This window comes from Serinus canaria, chromosome W, assembly GCF_022539315.1.
Source record: "Serinus canaria isolate serCan28SL12 chromosome W, serCan2020, whole genome shotgun sequence".
In the NCBI taxonomy this organism is placed as follows: domain Eukaryota; kingdom Metazoa; phylum Chordata; class Aves; order Passeriformes; family Fringillidae; genus Serinus; species Serinus canaria.
In genome coordinates, this window is record NC_066342.1 from 5,379,805 (window position 1) to 5,406,127 (window position 26,323).

The 26,323-nt window shown below is 38.0% G+C and overlaps 1 protein-coding gene across 3 annotated transcripts; it reads right to left on the reverse strand.

Moving 5' to 3' along the window:
* Nucleotides 1–24,157, reverse strand: LOC103821046 (mesoderm induction early response protein 3-like). Of its 3 annotated transcripts, none has more exons than XM_050986364.1 (13): nucleotides 23,991–24,157; nucleotides 23,262–23,286; nucleotides 21,632–21,780; nucleotides 17,102–17,236; nucleotides 15,504–15,624; nucleotides 13,260–13,345; nucleotides 12,999–13,071; nucleotides 10,708–10,859; nucleotides 10,190–10,271; nucleotides 6,962–7,053; nucleotides 4,191–4,318; nucleotides 3,863–4,008; nucleotides 1–3,763 (listed from the first exon to the last, which is right to left on the reverse strand). In XM_050986364.1, exons 1-13 carry the CDS (start codon nucleotides 23,997–23,999, stop codon nucleotides 3,303–3,305), a joined length of 1,659 nt encoding a protein of 552 aa, XP_050842321.1. In that variant the 5' UTR covers nucleotides 24,000–24,157; the 3' UTR covers nucleotides 1–3,302. The 3 variants fall into 3 exon arrangements, with proteins under 3 accessions (XP_050842321.1, XP_050842320.1, XP_050842322.1); XM_050986363.1 differs by having other exon boundaries at nucleotides 6,962–7,056; nucleotides 23,991–24,156; XM_050986365.1 differs by having other exon boundaries at nucleotides 6,962–7,056; nucleotides 21,632–21,760; nucleotides 23,991–24,155.
* Nucleotides 24,158–26,323: the final 2,166 nt, after the last annotated feature.

A 26,323-nucleotide genomic window follows, 5' to 3' on the forward strand; every position in this document is an offset into this window, starting at 1 on the left:
AAAAGTTCCCAGACATTTATTTCTGGAATTGTACACCAGGTATTAAAGTACAACAAATAGAAAATAATGCTAAAAAAAATAAAAATCAGTGTTTATGTACAAATATTAAAACCAATGCAACAATAGTGACTTCCTCTTGAACATCTGATATTAAATTCATGTCCTGATTGTCACGAAATTTTTTGTTATGCACAAGGTACTTTGAATAAGTGGAATCTGTTTTATTAAGAGGACTATAACCATACCTTCTGTATTTTACAATTGATAGTATTTTCCTTCTTCCAATGAAAAATAGGAATAAAAAAATAGTAACCTTGTCATTATTTTATAAATTACTGTATTTAGTTTCCCCATCTGTAGACAATGTGCTTGTAGTGCTGGGCAAATAGTGTCTCTGTTGGTCAGTTTATACATTAGTTTACATTCAAAGTTGAAATACTTACCTAAAGACTTTGGTTAAATTAAGTACTATCATTGTGTTCTACTTGATCTGAAGTTTTCATACATTTTTGATCCTCAGTTATAAAAGTTAAAAACAGGAAACAATTACACAATTCATTGACCTAATAGTACACAATTTAGTACTTTGACCATGGCAAGAGGAAAACTAAACCTTTAAAAACCTAACATGAGAAGATGACATATGAGTAACCAAAGTAAAAGTATTGCTATAATCACAGCACCAAGTTACACTTCTAAATGAATCAGCTATCCCCTTCAGATTCCCTGTACATTAAAAGGATACATTTACCAACACTGCAATTTCCCATTATGGATTTTTGGTTTGTTTGCATGAAAAACAAGTATAGCAGAGGACAAAGAATTCATCACAGTTTGTTATAAGAATTGTGCTTCACCATCAAAGAACCAAGGCAATATAATTTCTTCATATGGTTGCAATTCAATTGTTTTCATGCTGACTTTCAAAAGACAATTCTTTTAATAAACAGTAACAAGTTCTCCATTTTAAATGTTTAAACTGAGAGAAAAATAATTAAGTCCAGCTTCTAAATGAAAAATTCAATAAATAGCTATTTTACATGGATAAAGTTATCATGGTACAAATTTATGAATGTCACATCAAGCATGCACAAAAATGTTACTATACACACAAGTAGTCAGAAAATATTGAAATAGATATCTAAAAAGATATGAATAATTAAATATTTACAAAATCTTGCAAATTATTGCCTCATTTTAACAAGGAATTAAAAGTAAACAATAACAGCTAGCTAGCCAACAAGCTAAATAAGATCAGCATTTAAAAATCTATTAGACTAGCTGAAATTAATTTTTCTCCCATAATTTTCTGAATTTTGGTCAAAAATCTTTATTAAATAACTAAAGTGTCCATTCAACTTGCTGACAACCCAAGCCTTAGACAAGTATTTGTCTACATTAAGAGCCCAGCAATGCATAGATAAATTGAATATATTACTGCATCAGCTAATGAGAATGGGCATGTTCATTTAAACGCAACTGTTATAAACATTCAGTCATCTTTGTATAATGATTTTTATACAGACCAGCCACTCACTGTAAACCCATAGACCTGAATGTATAACAGTGAAGGATTATGACCAGTATTTTACAAAATTACATAAAATATGTTGATTTATAAAGAAAAGAAACAAGGTACACAGTTCAGCACAAAACACAGCAGCAAGGAGCTGACAACTTGGCTAAAAATGTCAGAATACAACACAGGGCCAAGGCTATCCATTATTTATTGTGTACTTACTAGAATTTCATATTTCAGATGCATAAGTTAAGAACTGATTACAAAATTATCTTTATTTTTGTCCACTGTGATAAACTAATTTGTTTTAATATGATAAATGTGCTATTGCATAAATCCTTTACTCTTCATTGCAGTGCTGTAAAGAAAACTCCATACACTGCATCCATAACTCAGGATGTCAATGCCATTCACAGTAAGCATAATAAATACCCTCTTCCCTTTCAAATATTAAGGTCACTACTTTCTAATTACTCAGCATAACCTTGAAGCAACTAGTACAAATATCAACAATGGAAGCCTAATCACTTTAATAATCAAAACAAGTTTGTGGCAATTAAATTTGGAATATGATCAATGCAAAGAAAAAGTTTGGAGGGAAAGGGGTAATCCTACTGATGTTGTCCCACAAGAATTAGAGCAAACATTTTAAAGAACACTTAATGAATGGCTAAATTGCACTCAATGGTCAAAATAAAAATTTATTGAGTTTAAATAGTTGCTTTTATGGGAGATATTTTTACTCATCCTTTTCTATTTGATCAAAAGTAGTGAAGTGCTATTTTTGAGCTAATGACTTGCTAAACAAATAAATGCAATCCACACCGAAGAAAAACTTTCAAATACATACTTCAAGGTTCTACTACTTCTATATAAACTAGATAGCCCCTCAAAACTGTAACACATTGAACTGCAGTGCTCCAAACAATTTGTCTTACAAAATGCAGACTGTTTAGTGGTAAATCCTAAGGTGTGCAGACTGTAGCTTTATACATCAGCTGTCTTAGGAAAGTTAAGTTACACAGGTGCATTAATCTTCAAAGTTGTGGACAAAACTCATTTGAATACAATAGCCTAAAATATATCTGTTTAAGCCAGTAAGTTTAAAGTACACAGATACCTCTGGCAGCATAATTACTTCTGTGTAAGGTAGCCATGACCTATAATTTTGCAATAGCCTCCAAGTGTAGGTCTTCATAATTTATTCATGTTATGTCCCTTGTGCTAGCTTCCACCAAGATGAAATTGCTGGTTTTTTTTTAAACTGAAGTGCTCTAGTTTAGTATCACATGAGAGAAGGTTCCATTTAAAAAACATCCTTGTATGTTTGTGCAGTTTAAGTTAAAGAATCCATCCCGGCCTTTATAAGAAAAAAAAATTAAAATAAAATGCTACATTGAGCAGGGATCAGGAATGGTACCTGTAAACACTGTTATTACACTGCATCCATTATGGCAAAAGTAACTGACAAAAAAGCCACTCCAATCAGTTCAGAACTTCTGTGCTGGTTATGAAATGGTGTCCTCTCTCTACAGGCTTTAAAATAAATTTGAAGCAGAGCCTAAAGCTGAAACCACAGAGTTCTCTTAGTTCCAAACTCTGCCAAGCATTTCCACATTTATGGACTGAAAAAAGAAATTACTCTTGGTAAATCAAGATATAGTTCTATACATAAAAAGACATCACTGATGTCAAAGTTCAGACTTCCAGTGAAAGATTAAGCAAACCTGATAGTTCCCATCAAGTTTACTACATAAAGTACCCACTCTTTAGTTTTCCACAGTCATTCTGAGTGAAGGGCAGTATGTTGGTGAAGAGTATGGGTATTTATAAAACCATTTGTCTCATTTGCAGATAGACTGCTGAAGTCAGCCACTGAAACAGCCATTTTGGCACTGGCAATATGGTGTGTATGGTTCTCAAAGTCCACACCAAGGTTATTTACAGAGACATCATTCATGAAAGATTCTGGGACAGCAATTCCCATTTTCAGTCTCTTTGCAGGTCTTTCTGTCTCCTCACTGCACATGTTCCCTGGGTTTAACTCCGAGTGATAAAAGCCAGTCTCAAATAAATTAAAACAATCACTTTCACCATTGCTAGGCAAGTTAAGCAATTCTTCTGTTCCAACAGGCACATGATTAACTACTGGTGCTCGGGGTAAGCTGTCCATAGGAGGGAAGGCATCATCCAGGCAGTTCACAGCCGAAGTGTGACAGACTGTAGCTACAGTATTTGTCAGTGCTGGAAAACAGACGAACGTAAAATGTAAATGAAACAGTTGTTTATATAGATACAAAAAAAGTTTGTGGGATTTCTTTGGGTTTTTTTCCCTTGATTTACCTGTCAACTCATTGGCAGTGATAGAGTTCAGAATGCTTAGCTGTTGATCAGGAATACTTTCTGTTCGAGTATTAGATGTTAAGGCTGAAGAATGTACTGCTCCACCAAGAGCTTCTGCTTCATCTACCAAACGATCCATGTAGTCCCTTTAAGAATATGGCATTCATAATAGGTTATTCAACAGGAAAACAAGGCCTAAAAATGATGATGGATTTATTCTCAGTTGCCATAGCCACTGCAGCTTTACACGGAAATAATGGGAAGAAAAACTTATCTTTTACATTTACAATTTGCAACAGAAAACATATTCCAGGGACATTTTACTTACGTAACTCCAGGATGATGGTTATACCTCTTCTTTCCAAATCTTGTTTGCTGAGCAAAGTAATCATAACGTTCTGACTTTTTCCACATGTAATAGAAAGCCACACACTCAGCAACTGTTCTGGTTCTTACCTAAAAGAGGGCAAGAAGAATTGACAAGATAAATGCAAAGCATTATGTTTTGTCATCTCCCCAGTCCCCATATTCCTGCAATATTGTCCCTTTTACTGTTCTAGTATCTGTAACAAACAAATTAAATCAGAAGACCTGAAAAAAGATCTAGAGTTTTAAATTTCTTTACCGAGAGGGTGATCAAACACTGGAATGGGCTTCCTAGAGAGGTGGTCGATGCCTCAGTGTGTCATTGTTCAAGAGGCATTTGGACAATGCCCTTAGAAACATGCTGGAACTTTTGGCAAGTCATGAAGTGGTCAAGCAGTTGGACTAGATGATCGTTGTAGGTCCCTGTCCTAGGGTGACGTTACGATGCTGGTATCCCCATTCGTGTGTGTTATTTATGCTGGATATTATGTTCTGTGCCTTTAAGACTGGCTCTGCAGAGTCAAAGTTTTGTTTTGGGCCTCTTATCAGCCACTCGGCGGGACATACAGCTAGTACAGTACATAGTGCTGCTTTTTGCCCTGCTTTTCGCTTTGCTCTTGCTTGCTCTTGCTTTTTTCCCTCGTCTCATTAGTTAATTTAGCTAAACAGTTCAAATTCCTTCCTGGACTGTTTCCCCTTTCCTGTTTGGACCTATGGAACCTGCTCCGGACTAGGACCTGGGAAACACTGAGAGAGAGTTTGCATCTTGTGGCTGCAGCAGCTGCCCCAGCGCCGGAGGGACTGATAACAGAGCAACCCCCCAGGAGAGACTTTCTGAATTTGTCATCTTTTTCAGAGCGGTGAAAGAGCGGTGTCATCTGGTATTGTTCATTTTGTGTGCTGGGGGGTGCCGTGCCTGTTAAATAAACAGGTTCTTTCCACTTCTCTCCGAGGAATTCTTCCCGAACCGGTTGGGGGGAGGGGCCATGTGGGTTTGCTTTCTGGAGTGGCCCCCTTTTTGGGGATTCTCTCCCAAATTTGCCCTAAACCAGGACAGTGCCATCCAACTGAAACAGTATATTCTATTCTAAATAATTACTACATCTGTTCTATTGTATACATTATTGTTGTTTAGGTTTGGTTTTTTTAAACTAGACTGAAACTGTATCTACATCTGAAGCATTTAAATTCATAACTTACATAGCAATTTTTTAAACTATGGGACAGACTCTGTTAAGAAGTAAAACACTGAGCAACTGAATGACCCAACAGAAGTGAAGCAGAAAAGACATTGGGTACTTGGAAAATTCTGGTCCATAGTGACAGACCAACTCATTTGCTTTGCAGCACTTTGGAAAAAAAAAATTAAAATTATTTATTTATATTGCTGGTGAATTACTTTTTATGGGTAAGGTCCATTAAAAAATTGAACCACCCAGATATTTAGCATTGGACAGGTTAAGCCAAGTGTTGAACGGGATTAACTGACTGTTGTTGAACAGCAACCACAACCCTATAAAGTTTACCTGAAATACAACAAAAGCACCAGTTTCCTAAAGAAAAGACTTGTTGTGCTTTAACCCCCACCAGCAACTAAGCACCGCATAGCTGCTTGCTCACTTCCCCCATTCAGTGGGATGGGGGGAAGAATTAGAAGGGCAAAAGTGAGAAAACTCATGGGTTGAGATAAAGACAGTTTACTAATTAAAAAGAAATTGCTAAAAAAGAGGAAAATAAAACCCAAGAAAAACCAGCAATGCATAAAAACCCAACTGCTCACCATCAACCAATTGATGCCCAGCCAGTTCTCAAGCCACAGTAGCCCCCACCCTCCAACCTTCACCCCCCAGTTTTATTACTGAGCAGGATGTCATATGGTCTGGAACACCCCCCTGTTAGTTGGGGTCAGCTGTCCCAGCTGTGTCCCCTCCCAACTCCTTGTGCACCCCCAGCCTCCTCACTGGCAGGATAGTCTGAGGAGAAACAGCTTAGACTCTACATAAGCTCTGCTCAGCAATAACTAAAACATTAGTGTCTTATCAACACTGTTTCCAGCACAAGTCCAAAGCATAGCCCATACTAGCTACTATAAAGAAAATTAACTCTATCTCAGTCACAACCAGTACAAAACCTCAAGGTGGTATCAAAACATACAGGACATGTACAGAAAATTTGGAAACACACATACTGGTAACTGTACCAAATGATATATTTACTTAATAAAAAAAAAAAAGCCCAATTCCTAATCTTCAGGCACAGAGGAGTTAATCAGAAGCAATTCAGATCAAGATTAGAACTCCTTTGTTGGTCAGAAACCAGAGTACTGATGGATGACTACACTTTCTGAGAACACAAAAAGCTAAGCCCATTTCTGTAGAATTACACCTTCTGAGTGACAAAAATAATTAAAGATGTATTTCCCCCTCTCACAGACATGGTATGAAAATAATACACCTCTAGGAGAGGCAGACATTAATCTAAATTTTAATATAAATGCATATATGGAAGCAATATCAACATGAGTTGATTTCAAAGATAATATATTGACTCATGTTGCAACACCTAGCTTTTCTAATGGCATCAGAGGCAAAATTAGCATGGAAACACTAAGCTGGCTTTAATACGTTGGCTCTTATTTCATTCTTTTGCATAGCTTCTGAAAAAGCATTGCTTTTACAAACATTCAGCATCATATCATCTACCAATTCTTCCATTTAACTGTAAAATACTAACCTTGTTTTTCTGTATGAGATGAAAGTCTTTCCCATAAATCAGAAGTGCATGTTCAAAGCTTCTGCATTCTTCTTCTGTCCATGCTGTCATCTCTTCTAGACAATTGCAAAAGTAGCATGATAAACTTATTTTCACTCACTAATCTTTGTGTTGCTAATGCCTGAACATCCAAACACACTAAAAAAAACCGCAACAGTTCAGTTATTTTGACCCATGTTCTTTCCTCTAATGTAAAGATATCCTACCTGAAATCTAGTATTCCTGTTTATAAGGACTCATAAAAGAGTCTGATTACTGAAGTATTTCACCCTGGAGGGCAAAGGACATTCAAAAGACTTTATTTATTATTTCTTAAGAAGTTTGTCATAAAAAACCCCCAAGATTTGTTAACATCATTATTTTTCTGAATATTCCTTCTTGCATCAGATACAAACAGTGACTGTTGGAACAAAAGAGTAAAGGAACAACCTCTGACTTTTTAAAGACAGAAGTGAATTTTAGTTTTAGAAATTAAACAAAACAAAAAACACTACGAAGGAATAAAAGCTTTAAAACAAAGTAGCTCAAACTATTTAAGTAGGTCAGTTTTGTCTCAAGTATTGTTGCTTCCCTATCTTGATTATGACTTTGTGTCTATATATAATAAAGGAGAGATATTTCAGGCATCTTACATTTATACTAGTGACCTGTTCAGTTGTCATTTAAAGCCAATGAGGGTGGAGAACAAAAACCAACCAACAATCACATTTCAAAGCATTTCTGGAAGCAGACACTGGAACAAAGACCTTGCTGCTTTCAGATGAAAGTGATAATCATTCCACTACAAGTCCATTAATTTTGTACTCCTTACTACAGAATACTCAAGCTTCAAAGAGGAGATCCACGTGTAAAGTCTCACTGTTATGAAATTAACTTGGGAGATGTCGATTTTCAATGCATATTGAGAATAGCAGTGAACTTCAGTGGCTATGGATCATTGCACAATGATTATTCTAAGAGACAGGCATCAACAGTATTATCATCCTCTACCATTTTTAATGAGGATATAAACCCCATCTGACTTGGGGCCTGGGAGAAGATAAGCGATAGTCCTTAAGACAGAATTTGGGTCTCTGACACACAATCTCTCATAAAGAGCTTTCTGAAACACTGCTCTGATATTCCTTGTTGTTCCCTTCACTTTTATCTTAGATACTTAAGCTTTCAGAGTACCTAACTCAGAAACATTCGATTTCCCCTTGGATCCAGGTCTGAGTAAGGAATATCTGCCAGAATACAAACTTATACCAGGGCTCATAGGCCATTTCTGCTTTATGGAACATGAGTCAAACTACAGGACAAATAACTCTTTGCTAAATTAGACACTGATTTTTATTTAAGGGAATAATAAAGTTAGGGACAAACAAAATTGTTTTCCACTGTAAACTCAAGCAAAACTCTCCACACTCTACCATAGACCTAGAGAATTATACAGTAGAACCAAGTTTAGGGTTGACATAGCACAATGTTAGCACAGTGATGAAGAGTGGGGCTCACTCATATTATCAGCTATGTTCTGATTCTCGTATAAATGTCATTAGTTTATAATTGATCATTATCTCAAAAATGTACTGTAATGTGGGGGAGAACTGCCTTATGGGAACAAAATTACAACTCCCCCGCTTCTCCTCTGTCTGGATCATTCTTAAAATTGAAAAAAAAATGGAAAAAAGAAGGAAAGAAAATATGTAAAATTTGATCCTGCAACCTTTATACAAATTGCAAACGTCTCTAGCAGAAATCTCCATCTGGCCAACAGTCAGATTATACCTAATCTGAGTTATATACCTAATGGGAATTATTGAAAAACACCTGAAGGACAACACGGTCAATCACAGCCATCATGGCCAGCACAGCTTCATGAGAGGTAAGTCCTGCTTATCAAATCTGATTTCCTTTTATGACAAGGTTACCTAGTTGATCAAAGGAAGCCAATTGATATAATCTTTTTTGATTCCATAAAGTTTCTGATACTCTCTCCCAAGATCCTTCTGAACAAAATGTCCAGCCCACAGCTGGATAAACACATCATGTGATGAGTGAGCAACTGGCTCATGGGTTGGGCGCAAAGGGTTATAATGAATGGGGTGAAATCAGACTGGCCACCTGCCATTAGTGGGGTTCCAGAGGGCTCCATCTTAGGCCCTGTGCTCTTCAACACATTCATTAATGACTTGGACACAGGACTGGAAGGGATGCTAAATAAGTTTGCAGATGATACAAAACTGTGAGGAGCTGTTGACTCCCTTGAGGGCAGAGAGGCCCTGCAGAGAGACCTTGACCAATTAGAGGACTGGGCAATCACCAACCATATCAAGTTCAACAAGGGCAAGTCCTGGAACGTGCACCTGGGATGGGGCAACCCTAGATGTACGGACAGACTGGGGAACGAGATGCTGGAAAGCAGTGCTGCGGAAAGGGACCTGCAGGTCCTGGTCAACGGCAAGTTGAACATGAGTCAGCAGTGCCCTGGCAGCCAGGAGGACCAACTGTGTCCTGTAGTGCATCAGGCACAGCATTGCCAGCCAGTCAAAGGGAGGTGATTGTCCCAATCTGCTCTGCACTGGGGTGGCCTCACCTCGAGTCCTGGGGACAGTTTTGGGCATCACAATATAAGAAAGATATAAAGCTACTTGAGTGTCCAAAGGAGGGCAACAAAGATGGTGAAGGGCCTTGAGGGAAGCCATATGAGGAGCAGCTGAGGTCACTTGGCTTGTTCAGCCTGGAGAAGAGGAGACTGAGGTCAGACCTCATTGCAGTCTACAACTTCTTTGTGAGGGGAAGAGGAGGGGGAGGTACTGATCTCTTTTCTGGTGACCAGTGACAGAACCCAAGGGAATGGTCTGAAGTTGTATCAGGGGAGGTTTGGGCTGGATATTAGGAAAAGGTTCTTCACCCAGAGGGTGATCAGGCCCTGGAACAGGCTCCCGAGGGAATGCTCATGGCCCCAAGGCTGCCAGAACTCAAGGAGTGTTTGGTTGGATTTTTGGGGTGTCCTGTGCAGGGCCAGGAGTTGGACTTTGATGATCCTTGTGGGTCTCTTCCAATTCAGCATATTCTATGATTCTATGAGTAATCTGTGCTAAAGACATCATGGAAAGGGATGTGCTTATTAATCTGAATCTTACTCATGTGTTTTCTACCCCCTCCAAAGACATATTTCTTTAAAAAGCAGATACTCTCTCTTACCCTGAGATGCCTTTCCATTTGAGCAGTATCTCTCAGTTGCTTCTTTAACATTATGGCTACTTTTGAGTAGTTCATATAGTGCCTATAAAATAGAAGTAGTCTTTAGAAAGAGTTAAAGTTTCCAAATATCCTATATAAATTTCTGAAACAAGCCTTTCAGTGAACATATCTAATGTAAAAAGAGGTTATATCTTTATACAGGATGAAAATGTTAAAATAATCAAAAGCAAAACCATCCAAATATTAAGGCAAGGTTTAATTAGCAAATGTAAAATATTATATGCAATAATTAGAAAAGCTGGATTTGTCAACATCATGCCAATTTGAAACATCATAGATCACACTGCCAACATTCAAATACTCAATTTTAAGCATGTGTTTAAAATTACAAATAAGATACTGACCCCAGTAACATCCAATTAAAAAAAATATTGCTGCCTTTATAATACAAGGCAGAGAAAGAGAACACATTAATTACAAAGCAATGTGCCACAAATGGAACAGGATATAAAATATACTTGTTCATTGTCACGTGTATGTAGTCCTTCAGGAATTCTGCCAATCATATTTTCATTTCCTGCTCTTAAGGAGGTTTCAAAAAGGTATTCTTTAACTTTATTTTCTGAGATCACATCAGGTTTCCAAAGTAAATGGTCTTCATTTTCATAGGCTGTTAAAACAGAATTAATTTATGGCAAGTGTGACACGTTTAAGGCTAGAACATAAAAGGCTATTTCACAAAGAACAGGAATACAGAAGTAATAAAATCAAGCACTGTCATGCCACTTCCAAATTGCAGCTCATTTTTTCCCCAAAAAGCCTTAGTTTAGACAGAGACTGCAGTGTGGTATGATGAAGAGATTCAGATTCCATGAGGATGAGATAAGGGACTGGCTCTTGAGACAGAATCTCTACAGAGGAGCAGGTTGTTGACAGGTAGATGATTCAAGTTAAATTATGCATATATATTAATCTTAATATAAAAAAAATAGCAAAAGCACTCTGTTTTATTCAGATGTTTACAACAAATAAACTATAGTTTACAATAAAAAGTGTACTTTAAAATTTCAAATACTGCATATAAAATTAAAAAAAAGAGGTGGCAGCTAACTGGTCATTTTCAACTAAAATTTGCTAAAACTTACTCAGCAGAATGGAAATCTAGGTCTAAATGTGGTAATTTCTTTTAGCATTCACTAACAACTGAATGCTGTTATCAACTATTTTACAAGCAATCAGGATGTATAGTCCTCCTTCAGAGTATACTGAAATCATATATGCACCTCTTAAGTAGCTTATTTGAAATATATTGGAAATATTCAAGAGTTGGCCTGAACCCTTGTCTATGCACACACATTTAAACTCTAGATTAAACTAAATCCTTTACTCTGATCAATAGATGTGTTTACACATAATGCTTTATGTACTCTCTTGGCAATATAAATTAGAGTTATTAAATTCGAACACACCCAAGTATAATGGCAGTTCCACTAGAAGAGATGAAGAAGATTCTCAAATCTCTCATATAACTGCAGGAATGAATATTAAGCTAAGATGAAGAATAAAACTGCATCTCCTCCTAAAGTTCTGTTATGACTTAAGAACACTGAAAGCTTTCAAACAGACATGTTACAAGTGTAAGGTTTATAGAAGAGCAGAACTGCTTTCTAGCAGAATTTCAGTACCTGGGACTTCACAGCAGAAATATAAGCCCCTGTTTGCCATCACGAGCTCTTCAGGAAGTACAAAAGAGGCTTCTACAGAATCTTCCACCCTCTCCAAGCATTGCTGAGCTCAGCTTCAATCTCCATTATCAACCAAGACAACCCAACACTTTTTGCTAGAATCCATACCTGATATTCAAGAGGAACTCCTCAGGCTCTCCCATCTGGGAGACCTCTTTGCTCCTGGCTATGCCAGTGAATAATACTCTCTCTGGTTATCTCTTGCACCAGCTTGTTTCAGAGAATGTTGTCAGATTAATGCATTCCTGATCATCCTCTGGTTATTGGCCCTTCTCTAGTTCTTGACCAAGGAGAAGTCAAGATGTGTAAATAGTAAAAGGACTATTCAGCTAAAACTGGTTTTCACTCTTCTGTTTCTTACAACCAGTAAGCATCATGCTCAAATCATAGAAAATAGAAAACTTCCATAGATCTCTTAAGCAACACAAGAGATGTTAATTTGCTAATGCTTCCAGCCAGTGAAGTTTTCTAAAGGTACCATATAAAACTATTTAATAGAGTTATTTCTTCTACTCTGGCACAATTTCAGTTTTTAACCTAAATTTACACAGCAATAACATCATACTTAAAACATTGGGGTTTTTTTAAAGACAAGGTATATTGAGACCTACATCTTCTACTCATGCTATGGAAAATTCAAATAGTTCAATGCTTTGTTTTTCATAACCATTTTGTAACCCACACTGTCGTACTTGCTAAAAAAGAAGCAAAGAAAAATACTGAAGATCTTCAATGCAAACTTACATGTTCATAGCCCAGTTATGATATCCTGATAAAAACATTTACTTCTTCACCCAGGTTTTTGCCTCCTAATATTGCTAAATACTTCAGAATTAACACTGTAACCCACCCTCCCATGTCTTCTCAAAAATATCCTCTCAAAGTTGTAGAATTACACTTTAAAGATATAATTATGTGGTTGTATTACTTCAGTTGACTAGGGGCTTTTTGGTTGGTTGGTTTGGTTTTATTAACTAAGTCATTGATTTTATCTTATTAATTTAAATAACATTTTCCCATCAGCTGCTATGTATAAATATAAGAACTAAAACAGAATAACTTACCCTTTTCATTATTACTGTATCTGCCGAGGTAAGGTGGAATTTCAGCCTGATACTGTGAACCAACCTTTATTTCCTGAAGATGCAACAAAAATCATAAGGGTATTAATATTCTGTGCATGGAAGCATTACAAAGTCCATTAACATGGGATTTTGAAGATAATTTCAGAATTAAAGTACTATTTTAGATATGTACTATAAATTTTAATGCATTTTTTTAATAGTAAAAGTTTTCTTAAATTTTTCTTAAGATAGAGTTATTACCTTTCTCAAATCTTCAGATGAATTACAATTGTCTGCCTCTATGTCTTCACCATCTGATTCCTTATCTCCATCACACGTAGTGTTTGCTTCAGACAAAAATAAGTTGGCTTTAGCCAGGAAGAATTTTCAGTTCAAACACAGAACTACAAGATATTCTTTACTTTTGAAAGGAGCCCTGCTTTTATTCTGGAAGACACTCATCACCAGTCTGTTGATCTACATTTCTATCAAACTAAAATGAAGTCAGAAAGCATTGGTCCTTGCATTTGCAGAACTGAAACATCTACCATTATTGCAAATAAGACAATATTTTTAACAGTCAAAATGAAATTAGATAATTTTTCTTTATTGATTTTCTTCAATAAATGCTTACACCTTATAGAAAAGGTATGAGAAAAACAGAAAACTTCCAGGGCCATGGGTTAATCACAAAGAAAGTTGAAGTTAAGTCTTTATTACCTACTGAAGCCTTTCATCTGAAGTTTTAATTGACATTCAAAACATTCTTTTAAACAAGGCTACCTCAGCAAGGACTAAAGATATTGTAAATATACAGAAAACAGAACAAGCAAAAGATAACAAAAGACTGCTTACTCCTCTTAAATATTTTTTTCCTTAGGAAGAAATACAGCAGAGCACTCCAAGTAATTCAAATACAGTACTCCACAGAATAACTCATATTTTAGAATTTGGAACTCTGTGGTTCTGGGTTCTGAAGTAATTCTATTTTTTTAATTTTATCCCCAGCAGAATGGAATCTATAGTTCTGATAAGAGCTATTTCATATTCTCAACTTTCAGTAATAACATGTTCATAAATAGGGTTTTAATTTTAGCTTCATCACAACTAAATAGAATTGTCAACATCAAAGACAATATCCAAGATTATAGACTAAGGCTCCACCTCTGTAGTCATTACTAGAATCACCAGTCTATCTCTTTTTGCTGTTAGAAAGAGGCAAGAAGCTAACATGAATGCGTGAAACAGCAATATGACTGGATAATAATATGCAATTGCTTTTTCCAGTGAATCCAAATTTAACAAAATTGCCTGTGTTAAACATGTTTATCTTAAAATTGAATGTTATTTTAAGAGAAATGGACAGGGATGAGAGGAAAAAAATATGGAACTGTCAACAGCACAGAAAACTGACATTTCCCTCCCTGACATGGTGGATATTTGATCTTAAAATGCCCAATCAAAAGTTCTAATAGAGAGCGAGCAACATTCTGATAGAAAAACCACAATAGCTGAAAGCAAAGATGACTGTTTCTTAATCCCGAGTAAAATGAAGGGGCTAATAATTCTTTCCATAAAGTTGCCACACTTTCAGTGTCATATTCATCAACAGTTCACAAGCAATGTTTAAGTGCCAGCAAGATTGGGGTTTGCTTAAAAAATTATAATGCCCTTTTTTAAAGTTTTTTGTATCTCTCTCAAAAATGCCTTACATTACACAATCAGCAGCATGCAAAGGGCTACAATTGCTGATGACTGAGACAGCACGTGCCCTTTATCATCCCCTTTCTCTAGAGGGATGAAGTCCCCCAGGAAAAGGTCAAAATACTTGCCAAATTAAAATTGTGATAAAAATTCTCCACATTGTCTATTGCAGTTCATTTGTTCACTGGTGTACTAGAGTTGGAGCAATGAGGAATATCTTGTCAAGGTTGGATAACTGAACCAATGGTTCTTGGATCTTTCCCATAATAGTTCCATGGGTAGCGAAATTTTGGTGGTCATGGGTTCATAGGCCCCATCCCATATAAAAACACTGGCTCATGAACTCCTATGGAAAACCATTGAATATGTGAAGGGAAATTATCACAAAGAAACCAAATTCCAGTTTACATTCATAGGCTGAATAGAGGAGTCACTGGCTTAAAAGTAGCAGCAAAAATTTTAGTAGAGAAACACTAAAGTTAAAAGAACAGGTTACATATTCATGCCATTCATGAATGCACAGAAAATTACCAAGAGTGTTCCTTGACACACATTAACTATTAATTATGAAAAGCTACTGTATTTTTAGAAAAACTGTGCTTGTGCTTTGAGCACCATATTAAATATAGGTCTTTTAGGTAATCAATAATACCAACCAAAGACAATAGTCATGTACAACATCCAGCAAAGCACTGTTTTTCAATCCCACTCTGCAATTCTGATATTTTAAACTAGAAAGCTATATAGTTTATAATATACGGTAAGACTTTATGAGTACTATTATAATATTAGGTTTCCTACATCTTAATGGCCGAGGAAAGAAGTCAGTAGCCTCATGTGAAGTAACTGATGGTGTCAAGTCATCAGCAGAAGACTGCGTTTCTTCATCATCACCTGACAAGAGGTCTTTAGCTATTTCCTCCTGTATCATTAAAATAAAAAAACCCCAAAACTTTAGACAGACTATTAAATATAAACTGGTGAGCATTTAGATTCAGCAAATTGTAAGTCTTATTTATTAAAATGAATTATTTTACCATCAGCAATTTTAGCAGACTGTTAACTATTAAAAAGCTAATCCACTCCTAATTCTCAAAACAAATATAACCATTCATTTCAGAGTTGAACACGGAGGTTTATTTCCCCCTAGTCTTCTATTAAAGTAAATGCACAAGTAGTAACCCCTGCATGCATCAAATCTCAGATGTTCATCCAACTGCTTTAAAATAAAAAAGTGAGTGGAAACATTTTAAATTCTGTCATTCTTTACATCACAGATACCCCTTAAATTTGGGGGGGGGGGAGTGTAATGGGTGAACAAACAAAAACTCAAACCAAAATCCAGGCACTTTCATAGATTTTTTTCTGAGAAGAATTACAGATAATTGACAAAAGATAATAAAGGGGGGGGGTACGGGGGGCAAGAACATGCTTCCTCCACTACCAGACACGCTTGAACCCTTCTATAGTGATTAGGGAGGCAAAGAACTGTATTAGACAAGAAGCCAAGTACATTTCTGTAGCCTCAACACAATGGTGACTTCTAATGAGAATCAGATGTGCAGAGCCATCATTATACTATATTTTCTGTGGAGTTTATCATTTCATCATATTTATGGAAATTAAAAAAAAAAGACATGTACTTACTACCTACAGATTTTATAATACAAACTACTAGCTGCATGCCTTATAGCCAACAATCAGATTCATCTCAGAATTCAAAGTTAGCCTGTGAATCATAAAAAATGTGGTTTCATGTTTCTATATTCAACAATGCAATACATATAGTAATTGCACAGAAAACAATCTCTCTCACCCCCCAAAGATGAGATTTTTATAAATTATATGCATTTGAAAGAAATATTCCAAAGCACCCAATAGTGCACTTTTCAAGTTATCCACAAAGGTTTGATACATGACATGTATGTTTGAAGCCAGAATTATTATTTCTGGACATTGCATACATTAAAATAAAATACAGAACTTTTCAGAAAAAATCCCACTTCTATGAAAGAAAAAAATATATATTTAAAGTTCTTTGAATGTGTTTTAGAAGAACCACTACCTTATTCATTTCTCAATTGTAATAATATAATCCCACTAAAGTTGCTATGCATTTGTGTGATAATTATAATTAAATCCAGATTCTAAATACCTTTCAAAAATAATTAAAAGTACAATCACAGAATCATTTACGTTGGAAAAGACCTTTGAGGTCATTGAGTCCAACCATAAACCTAACACTGCCGAGTCCACCACTAGTACAGTAACTCTTAATTGTATGGTGAAATTGACAAAGATATGTATTTTGTCACATCAAGAGACAGTGAAATATAAGTTAAGGTCACACGGATTTCTACTTTTAAACTGTAACACAGGGGAAAACAGTTCTGACTTACTTTATCTAGAGTCATATCTGGAAGCTCATCTGCAAGTTCACTTGGAGAGCTATCCACACTGGAACCAGCCATAACTGGAATTGTGGGTTCATAGCCATAAAATGCCAGCAAATCTTCCAACGGCATGTTTCCTTCCTAATACAAGAAGATTTACAAACATTTCAACATATTGCCAAATACTTGTAAACAGTTCAGGCCTAAAAGGATAAGACATATTTTGAAAAACAATAGTAAAAAACAAACAAGAAAAATTTAATTGAAAGCAGGAATCTTGATTAAAAATCTAAAATATTTTCAGGCATGAGACTGAAATAATTCATAACTGTTTATCTTGGCATATAATGAAGTCACATTAAACTATTGAAGAAAACCATTTAGTGGATGAAACTAAAGAGTAATTATTAAAAATTTGCTCCTTATCTGATTCACACTGTAGAACATGATTTGCCTATATTTCTTCAAGACAGAAGATAGACTAGGAACATTAACAATGCCCATACAAGAAATGCAGAAAAACCTGAAAACTTTAGTCCTATATAGTTACAGCTGCAAAGTGTCCAAAACACCACAGAAATAAACCAATGTAGCAATCTTTCATCCCTCCTTTCCATCTTCTGCACAATACATTTTATAATTACTGTAGAGAAGGTGGTGTAGTTTAACCCCAAGCAGCAACTAAGTACCACACAGCTGCTCACTCACTCCTCCCCAGTGGGATGGAGATGAGAAATGAAATGGTAAAAGTGAGAAAGAAACTCATGAGTTGAGATAAAGACAGTCTAATCTTTAAAAATAAACTTTTTTTTTTAATGCAAGGAAAATAGGAGAAAAAAGAACCACAACAAGACAAAGAAAGAGGTATATAAAACCCAAGAAAGACAAATAATCCAAATGAAAACAATTGCTTACCACCAACCAACTGATGCCCAGCTAGTCCCTGAGCAGTGGCTTCCCACCACCATTCAGCTACTTGGCTTGTTTGATCATGGCATACATTTAACATTCATAGATAACCTGTGCAGTGGCATTAAGTCAAGTCGACCTCTCAATCATGAGCCCATTTCTATGCTGCATCCTTTTCTATATATCCTGAAGTGCCATGGGCCCATCAAGCTATAAATAGGTCACCCTTCTGTTCCCAGTCCAGATCCACCTGAGCCATTTCAATACCAGCAGCCTGATCCACCTGCTTATTGTTTCAATGTTCTTCAGTGGCCTGACTCTTGAGTACATGAGCATCTACGTGACATACCTTCACAACCAGGTTCTCTGCCCAAGCAGCAATATCTTGCCACAATGCAGCAGCGCAGATGGGTTTACCTCTGCACTGCCAGTTATCCTGCTTCCATTGTTGCAACCACCCCCACAGGGCATTTGCCACCATCCCTGAGTCAGTGCAGAGATAAAAGTATTGGCCGTTTTTCTTGTTCAGCAATATTTGCAGCCAACTGGATGGCTTTCACCTCTGCAAACTGACTCAATTCACCTTCTCCTTCAGCAGTTTCCACAACTTGTCATGTAGGACTCCACATGTCAGCTTTCCAACTTTGATGTTTTCCTACAATATGACAGGATCCATAGTTTATTATATAGTGGGGACTCTTGAGCCCGAGTCACCTCCTTTGGCAACACTGAAGTTTTGACCAGTTCACAATCACTTTTAGAATTCCTGGGCGGTTGGGGTTTCTCATTCAAACCCATTGTATGATCAGTGCAACCCACTTACTCCACGTAGCATCAGTTGCATGATGTGTAAAGGGGACCTTGCCTTTGAACATCCAGCCCAACACAGGAAATCAAGGTGCCAAAAGGAGCTGTGCTTCAGTAACAACTACTTCTGAAGCTGCTTGAACTCCTTCATATACTGCTAATATTTCTTTTTGAGGCTGCCTCTTCTGTTTGCTCTCCTGCTCCCTGTTAGGAGAAGCTTCTTCATCTCTTACTAAACAAGTTGACTTCTGCTTCCATTGTTTCTGCCTCTTTGGAATAGCCAGGGCATCTTTTTCTTTCCCCCCATATATTCTATCACTTCATCAGGATTCCGCACTTGTTCAGGACTGAAGTTCCAGACCACTGGAGGTGTAAACCTTTCTAGACACCTTTCCATATTCTCCCATATACATGCCTTGCCACCCATAACCACACTGCCGAAGGGCCTGGGTCATATTCCTAAATAGCTTGTTAACCTCATGAAAAGCTGAAGTAATATTCCTAAGAAATACAAATAGAAGCATTTAGACTACCAAAGGATGTTCAAGATACTGAAGAGTTATTGTAACAAGGGAGAAAACATGACAAAAGGTGGTGGTGAAGGTGCCATTCTGTATTACCTCCACACAAAAAAAAAATCTCTCAGAGGAAGAAGTATAATTCTTAATTGTCTCCATGAGATGATACCTGAAGCACATTAATCTTCAGTACAGAGCCCAAATACCAGATTAAGCTCAAGGCCAGTATTTTAATAATAAATCTTGCAGGCAAAACATCACTAAGCACTACAGAGCATCAGCAAACTGCAAAATCCAAAACCAATCTTGAACACATACAGCATAAAAAGAGAGCATGGCATAGATCAGACAAGCTAATGTCGAGAACAGATAAATCAATATCATGACCAGCAAATGTTAACAGATGCAAATTCTTCCTAATGTTATGGTCAAATCTGTTAACTCAAACTACTTGTGCCCTGTTGTGTCTTAACCCTGGATGGCAACTAAACACCAAAGAGCCGCTCCCTCCCTCCCTCCCCCATGGGATGGGGGGAAGAGAATTGGATGAGTGAAAAAGAAACTTGTGTGTTAAAATAAAGACAGTTTAATGTTTAAAAAGACATAATTTTTTTTAAATTGTAAGGAAAAGAAAAAATAAAAAGAGGGGGGAAGTAAAACCCAAGAAACACAAGTTATCCAAATGAAAACAATTGCTCACCATGAACTGACCAATGCCCAGCCGGTCCCTGACCAGCAGGGCAGTGTGAGAAGCAGAAAAGGCCTTGGTTCTGTGTAAGCTTTGTTCCGCAATAACTACAACATCAGTGTGTTATCAACACTGTTTAAGCACAAATCCAAAGCATAGCCCCATACTAATTACTAGCAAGAAAATTAACTCTCCCAGACAAGACCAGTAAAGAAAGTAATAGGAGAAAAACAGCTAATGATACAGAAGCAAAAATCAAGAGAAAGGCTTAGTTTATAACTTCTTTTTTCCAACAGCTTTTGATCAAACTATTTTACTAAATATCATTGTACTTGCATCCTAACACATTTAATAAAACAAACTGTGGAAATTTTCTTTAGTTACCTGATTCAAGTTATCAAATAATTAGGAATATTTTCCAATACATTTATACCTTTAAAAGTTATATTACCTTAAAAAAAATCTTGTTGAACTTATACACTGATTAAGCTACTTGTTTTCTTTAATCAACTAAGGTCTTAGTCCCGCAAAGACTTTTCACAATGGGCAAATGCAAATTCATGTCCAAGTCTTTCCAGGATTGGGACATCAAGTACTGAAGTATTTAAGATGAGTGGCTCTCAGTTGTTTTTCCTTCTTTCAGAGAAGCAATAAGATAATTTTGAGGAGTACCAACTCTATTTCAACCACCAGACTTGGCAAGCTGCTTTGCTATTATAATTGCAAGTTCATAATTAGCAAAAATATAACTGTAAAAGGTAGCAAGGCAAAACCAAAGCAAACAAAAACCCCAGAAGTTAAGAAAATTTGGTTTTAAATGGACTACAAAAGCACAGCCTCCTATTTAATGCTAAAAATTACACTTCCCTGGAAGTCTGTTGATCAAAATCTGCAGTTACGCTGAGTGGTGTAAGTGGGTCACTGAATGGTAATGCAAGCAGCATCAGTTTGTGGCTATTTAGCATTCAGCAGGCATTTAAAATGGGTGATGCACTGACACAGATGAACAAGAGGTAGAAACAGAAAAAACATGTAATTAAAGAATGTAAAAAGGAATAGGAGAAGCCAAGGAGCACGCTGGTTATTTTGTACACCCAGCAAATGCCAAACTGATGAAACTGAGATACAGAACTACAATTTATGTAGCAAATGAATGTGAAAAATGTGTAAAACAGGACTGTGCTTCCAGATTGGAAAACCAAAATCTGACTGACAGAATGAAACACAGCTAGCTGTCACTTAATGTACAATTGAAATTTATTTCCAACTTATAAAACATAGAAGTGACAAGTGATATTAGATATTAAGACTTTAAAATCTGCTTCAGTAATTTCTTTTCCAAAGTGAAAAAGTTATTAAATGAAAAAGACCAATCTGAACTTAACACTAATAACTTTGAGAAGCTAATGTCAGCCTTTTTGTGAGGAAGCACTGCTACGCCCTAACCAAACCCGATATTTTTTTCTTAAAAAAAAAAAAAACAAAACAAAAACTCCAAAGGTATTTTGCAGAAAACTGCATTATGCTATACAAACTAATGAACAGGTTGAGTGTTATCTTCACTAAAAAGCTACAACATATATGGACATTTAGGAGAGAGCAAGTCACTCTTACCTTTTCTAAATCTTCAATTTCAGAGCTGAAATTTTTGTTTTCTTCCATCATTTCCTCCTCTTCATCAAGAGTTCGTTCATCATCATAATCATGTACCAGCATTTCAGCAGAAGGGTCAAAGTCATGATCCTCAGAGGATAAAGAGCCAACTATCAAAAAACCCTAATTTGAGTAATTTTTTTTCTATACCAACATATGAAATTACAACACAGAAAAAAATAAGGTTGCATGAGTCTTTACATACATAGTCAGAACTCTCAATGGAATAAATGTAACAAATTCTTAACTACCTGACAAATTCAACTATTTTAGCTGGCTTTCCCTTTTTGTATTGTAATAGGTGCAGTTTTCTCTCTTGCAGTATAGAGTACTTGGGAAAAGTATCTAAACTACTGAAATAAAGTTTCAGAAAGTACAATAACAAATTAATACTTTACTGAATAAAATCTCGTTTTAAAGAACCTGGAAATCATCATTAAAGTACAACATCCACATGTCACAAGATTTCAGATGCTACAAGACACTGATTTATAGATTCAGATTCTATTTATATTATTTTTATGGTAACTAGCATAGCTTTTTACTGATTAACAGCTAACTTAGGTTGCAAATCAGTTTCCTAACAACAGCAAAATAAGCAGCAAGACTCACTTCAGATTAGTCTCATGGATGAGATCTTTTATTAAAACTAATTTAATTCTTAGTAATTGATTTAAAAAAGAACAAACATAGCAGTTTCAATAAATATAGAGGGAAATATACCAGAAATAACAAAACATTTCTAATGGATCCCAGTAATTAACAAGTCATTATGACAGCTCTGTGGTCCAACAGACACTTTTTCCTTACCCAAGAGGATACTCACAAGTCATAAAAAAAAATACTGTTGTTATTTTGAGTGCATTTGTTAGAAAGCACTATATTCAACAAGTTTTTAAGATGCAAGTATTCTGTACAGCAATGTCAGTGTTCTACAATGAAAATTACTGAAATGCAGGATTGCTTTGTTTTTCAGTGTTCACTTTCTTAAGATTTTCATGATGGAGAAAAAAAACAGACTAGGATATTTCTCTTTCACCTCTGGTTTCCCCTTCTAGTTCTTACATACAAGAGCTCAGCCAGTGCCAAGAGCAGGTACACAGAAGCAAATGCATTCCCCAAATATTTTTCAGGAGTAGCCCTGCTGATGTTAAATAGGCTTTCTTGTGTAAATATTCCAAAGAACCTTAACAGTAGTTAAAACCTCAACAATTACATATCATTATGATTTAAAATATTTTCTGATATTATCAAGAAATCAAAAATTTACACAACCCTGCAATTAGCAGCGGCAGAAGTGATCTCTCTCCAGGCTACGTAGCTTTACTGAGATACTGTCTTAAAAATACTACAAAACTTTATTTTCATTTTGGGTTCTGAGCAGCCAATTACTAACTGTGACCAGATGTAAGGGAAGAACTCCCCAGAGCACACCTTCTCTTAAAAATCAGGCAGGCAGTTAGTTACATGAACATGAAGTATTAGGACAGCTACGAGGCAACAGAAGGTAAGTTAGGGAAGGAGGAGGAAGGAGAGAGCAGCATGCAGGCAGCAGGCTAGGTACTGGGGCAGAAGGCAGGCAAAGACGAACCTGGGCTCGGACTCCCAAAGGAAGCCTGCAGGGAAAGAAAAGAGTGAGGTGAGACACGGGCTCCGTCCAACCCAGCAGCAGGTAGGGAGTCTCCATTTCATGCCCCCTCCCATCCCCTCCCCCCCGGACCTGTTCCCTTCCCCCGCCAGCCCCCGCCCTACTCGCCCCTCCATCGTGTTCACCCTCTCCAAGCCCTCCTTCTCTCGCTCGTTCCCTGCCTCTCTCCTTTTTTCCTCCTCCCCTGGCAAAAGCCCCCCAAGGAGCCTCGCCTGACCCGGCAGTCCCACTCCTTCCGACCCCGGCGGAACATGACAGTGGCAGGCAGAGAGAGCCGGACTAGCCGCCCCTTCCCCGCTGCCAGGCCAGGGCTCGCTTTTCCTCCCTCCCGCCGAGGATTTCTCCACCGTCCGCGCTGCGGCGGCACCGCCACTGGCCTGTTCTGCGCCCTCCGTGGCTCGGTGCAGCGACCGTGCGCCTGGCCACGGCTTGTCGGCCGCCCGCGGGCGGCGAACTCGGGACCCGCGCTGCGCGGCACCCGCCGTGCGGCCTAGTCGCGCAAGCTCCTTGTGCCCAGGCGTTGCAGGTCGCCTCGCTGGCCACCCCGCGTCACCGAGCCGTCCCAGAAGCGCCTTAAGGGGATGGTGAGGCGGGTGAGGAAGGCCCGCCAGCAGCGGGACCCCGCAGGGAACCAGCCAAATTCCGACACCCCAGCCCGCTTTCCCCACTCACCTCCGCCATATTGGGACGATCGAGCTGAGCAATAGCGTTGCGCCGAGTGCCCGGATTAGGCCGCTAAGCCAATGGCAGCCGCCGAGTTCTAGCCGAAGATAGGCAGGGAGCGAAGAAACTGAGAGATCGGCAGGACTTAACTGGGGCGGAGGAGGTAGTGTCGAGACCCCGCCTCCAGCGGCGCCGTGGCCTCCCGCCCTGGCTAGCGAAGGCGCTCTGCCTGCCCGGCCTGGAGAGGGCGCTGGACTCCCGCCGCGGAGCTTAGGCTTGCGGGGCGCGGCCCCGGCTCCTGTCCTCGCCTCGCCTCACCGCCCGCCCGGAGAAGCCTCGGCCAGCAGAAGCTGCTCGTCACGGGGCGAGGTGAGCGGGAGTCGCTGGGGCCCTGAGGCCGGCTGGAGCCGAGGTACCTCGGACGTCCCCTGGTTTGGGCGCCATGCCGCGCCTGTCTGAATCAGCTTGTTTGTGACTGCTGCGACTTGCAGTCCTGTTCCGGGGCCGGGAATACTGTGCAGAAACATTACTTTGCCGCCAATTAATACCCGGGTTTGTGACCTACTCTTCACTCCGTATTGAGCCCCTTCCTAAGTGCTGGTGTGGAGTAGTTATGCTAACACCTTGCATCCTAAGTGTCTGAAGCAGAAAACAAAATGTCAAAGCCTATAAACCTTGCTGTTGTTGATTGCCTGCTGTGGGTTAAACAGAGAAAGTGAAATTTACTTTGCAGTGGATATTGTATCTAAAAGTTGAGGTGTTTTACGTACAATGTAATATCTATTCCATTTTTAGTGTTTATTTTTTGTCCCAGTACACAGAAGTAGGAATTTGGCCGTTTTCAACTTGATCCCAGGCTATAAAGATTTCATGCTTTTAACTTTAGAATCACATGTTTCTGCCTTTGGCCAAAATAGCATCTGCCATACTTGCTATAAAGAATATTGATCTGCTGGAGGAATGGTGTGCATCACAGTGACACTTGCAATAATGCCCCAGACTGTGTCCCATCCTGAGAATTTGGGAGGCTAAAGGCTGTATCCTGAAGTGACCAGTTTGTAAACTGGGTTTGCAGACAGGGCAGAAATTCCAAGCTAGTTTAGGTACTTAATTAATGAAGCTCCATACGATTTAATTTATTCTCCTGTTGCTCTGAGAAACAGAGTAAATTAACTAGTGTCACGTGCTGCACTGCACTACTTCCAGCTGTCCAAACAACACAGCAGCCTACGATGCAGACATACCTGCTCTTGATATACCTAGGGGTAAGATGTTTGCAACATAAAAATCCCAAGACTTTGCAGAAACATATTTTTTAAGGAAAGTTTTCACAATTACAAGCAGCTCCAGCAGTACCTTGTTCTCTGATCTCTGATCTGTCTGACTTTTTCCCAAGTTGTATACAGAGATGAGAGTTATCAGGTAAAAATGATCAGCAACAGACAGGCTATGTCAGAGCGCACTGCATGTGCTCGAAAATTAAGGAAGGTTTAATACTTTCCACCTTTGATCTGGAATACCATTACAACCCACTAATGTTCCTCAGCACTTTTCAGTTTTGTTCCCTCCAGATAGAGCAAACCCAGTTCCTATCCCTGTTCCCTTGAAGCCTCAGCTCTGGCAAGGCAAAGTAGCTTTCTATGAACACAGAATGTGTAACATACACAGACCTGTTCATGTAATTGACATAATAGCGCATAAAGTCAAGCAGGAAGAATCTCCAATTCAGGGAAGTACCTATTTGCTACTATATGCATTTTCTCTATAGAAATTCTCCCTGATTTGGATGCAATTAGCTATTTCCTAACTTATGGAGTAGTTTACTTCACAGTCTTCAACTATTTAATGTGATAAAGTCTTTCAGTTCTGTGCAATTTTACAGAGAAATCTTTTGCTGGTAATTTGACACTTTAAAATTTGTATCAGATTTAGATCAAAGGAAAGTTTTTTGTTTATAATTCAGACCACTTTGACAAATTAATGTGAACTCATAGCTCTACCACAGAAGGTCATTAGGTGTGTTACAGGGCTGTTGTATGTTGCATCAAGAATTCTGAAAAAAACTACAGTGCTCAGAGTTGTAATTGTCAGGAAAATTAATCCACAAATACCAGAATTTTATGTACAAAAAGGAGACAGAGGAGTCCTGTAACCTTATTCTAATAAAAGGTGAGGTCATGGGGCAATTCCCATGCGGTCTCTCAGATTGTTAGAGGACACAGCCTCCTTTTTATCTTAACTTCCCAGTCACATTTCCCTCTCTCTTTCCACATTGGCTGAGGTACTTGAGAGGTAGACTTCCCTAATCTCCTAAATTGAACCCCCTTTTCTAATGTGCATGC

Bases quoted from the DNA above. Each gene is read 5' to 3' on its own strand.
- LOC103821046 (XM_050986363.1), bottom strand. The intron at 10,860-12,998 runs GTAAGTTATTCT...CTGTTTTAACAG, and splicing joins ATACAGTAATAATGAAAAGG to CCTATGAAAATGAAGACCAT. The intron at 3,764-3,862 runs GTAAATCAAGGG...TCTGTTTTCCAG, and splicing joins CACTGCCAATGAGTTGACAG to CACTGACAAATACTGTAGCT.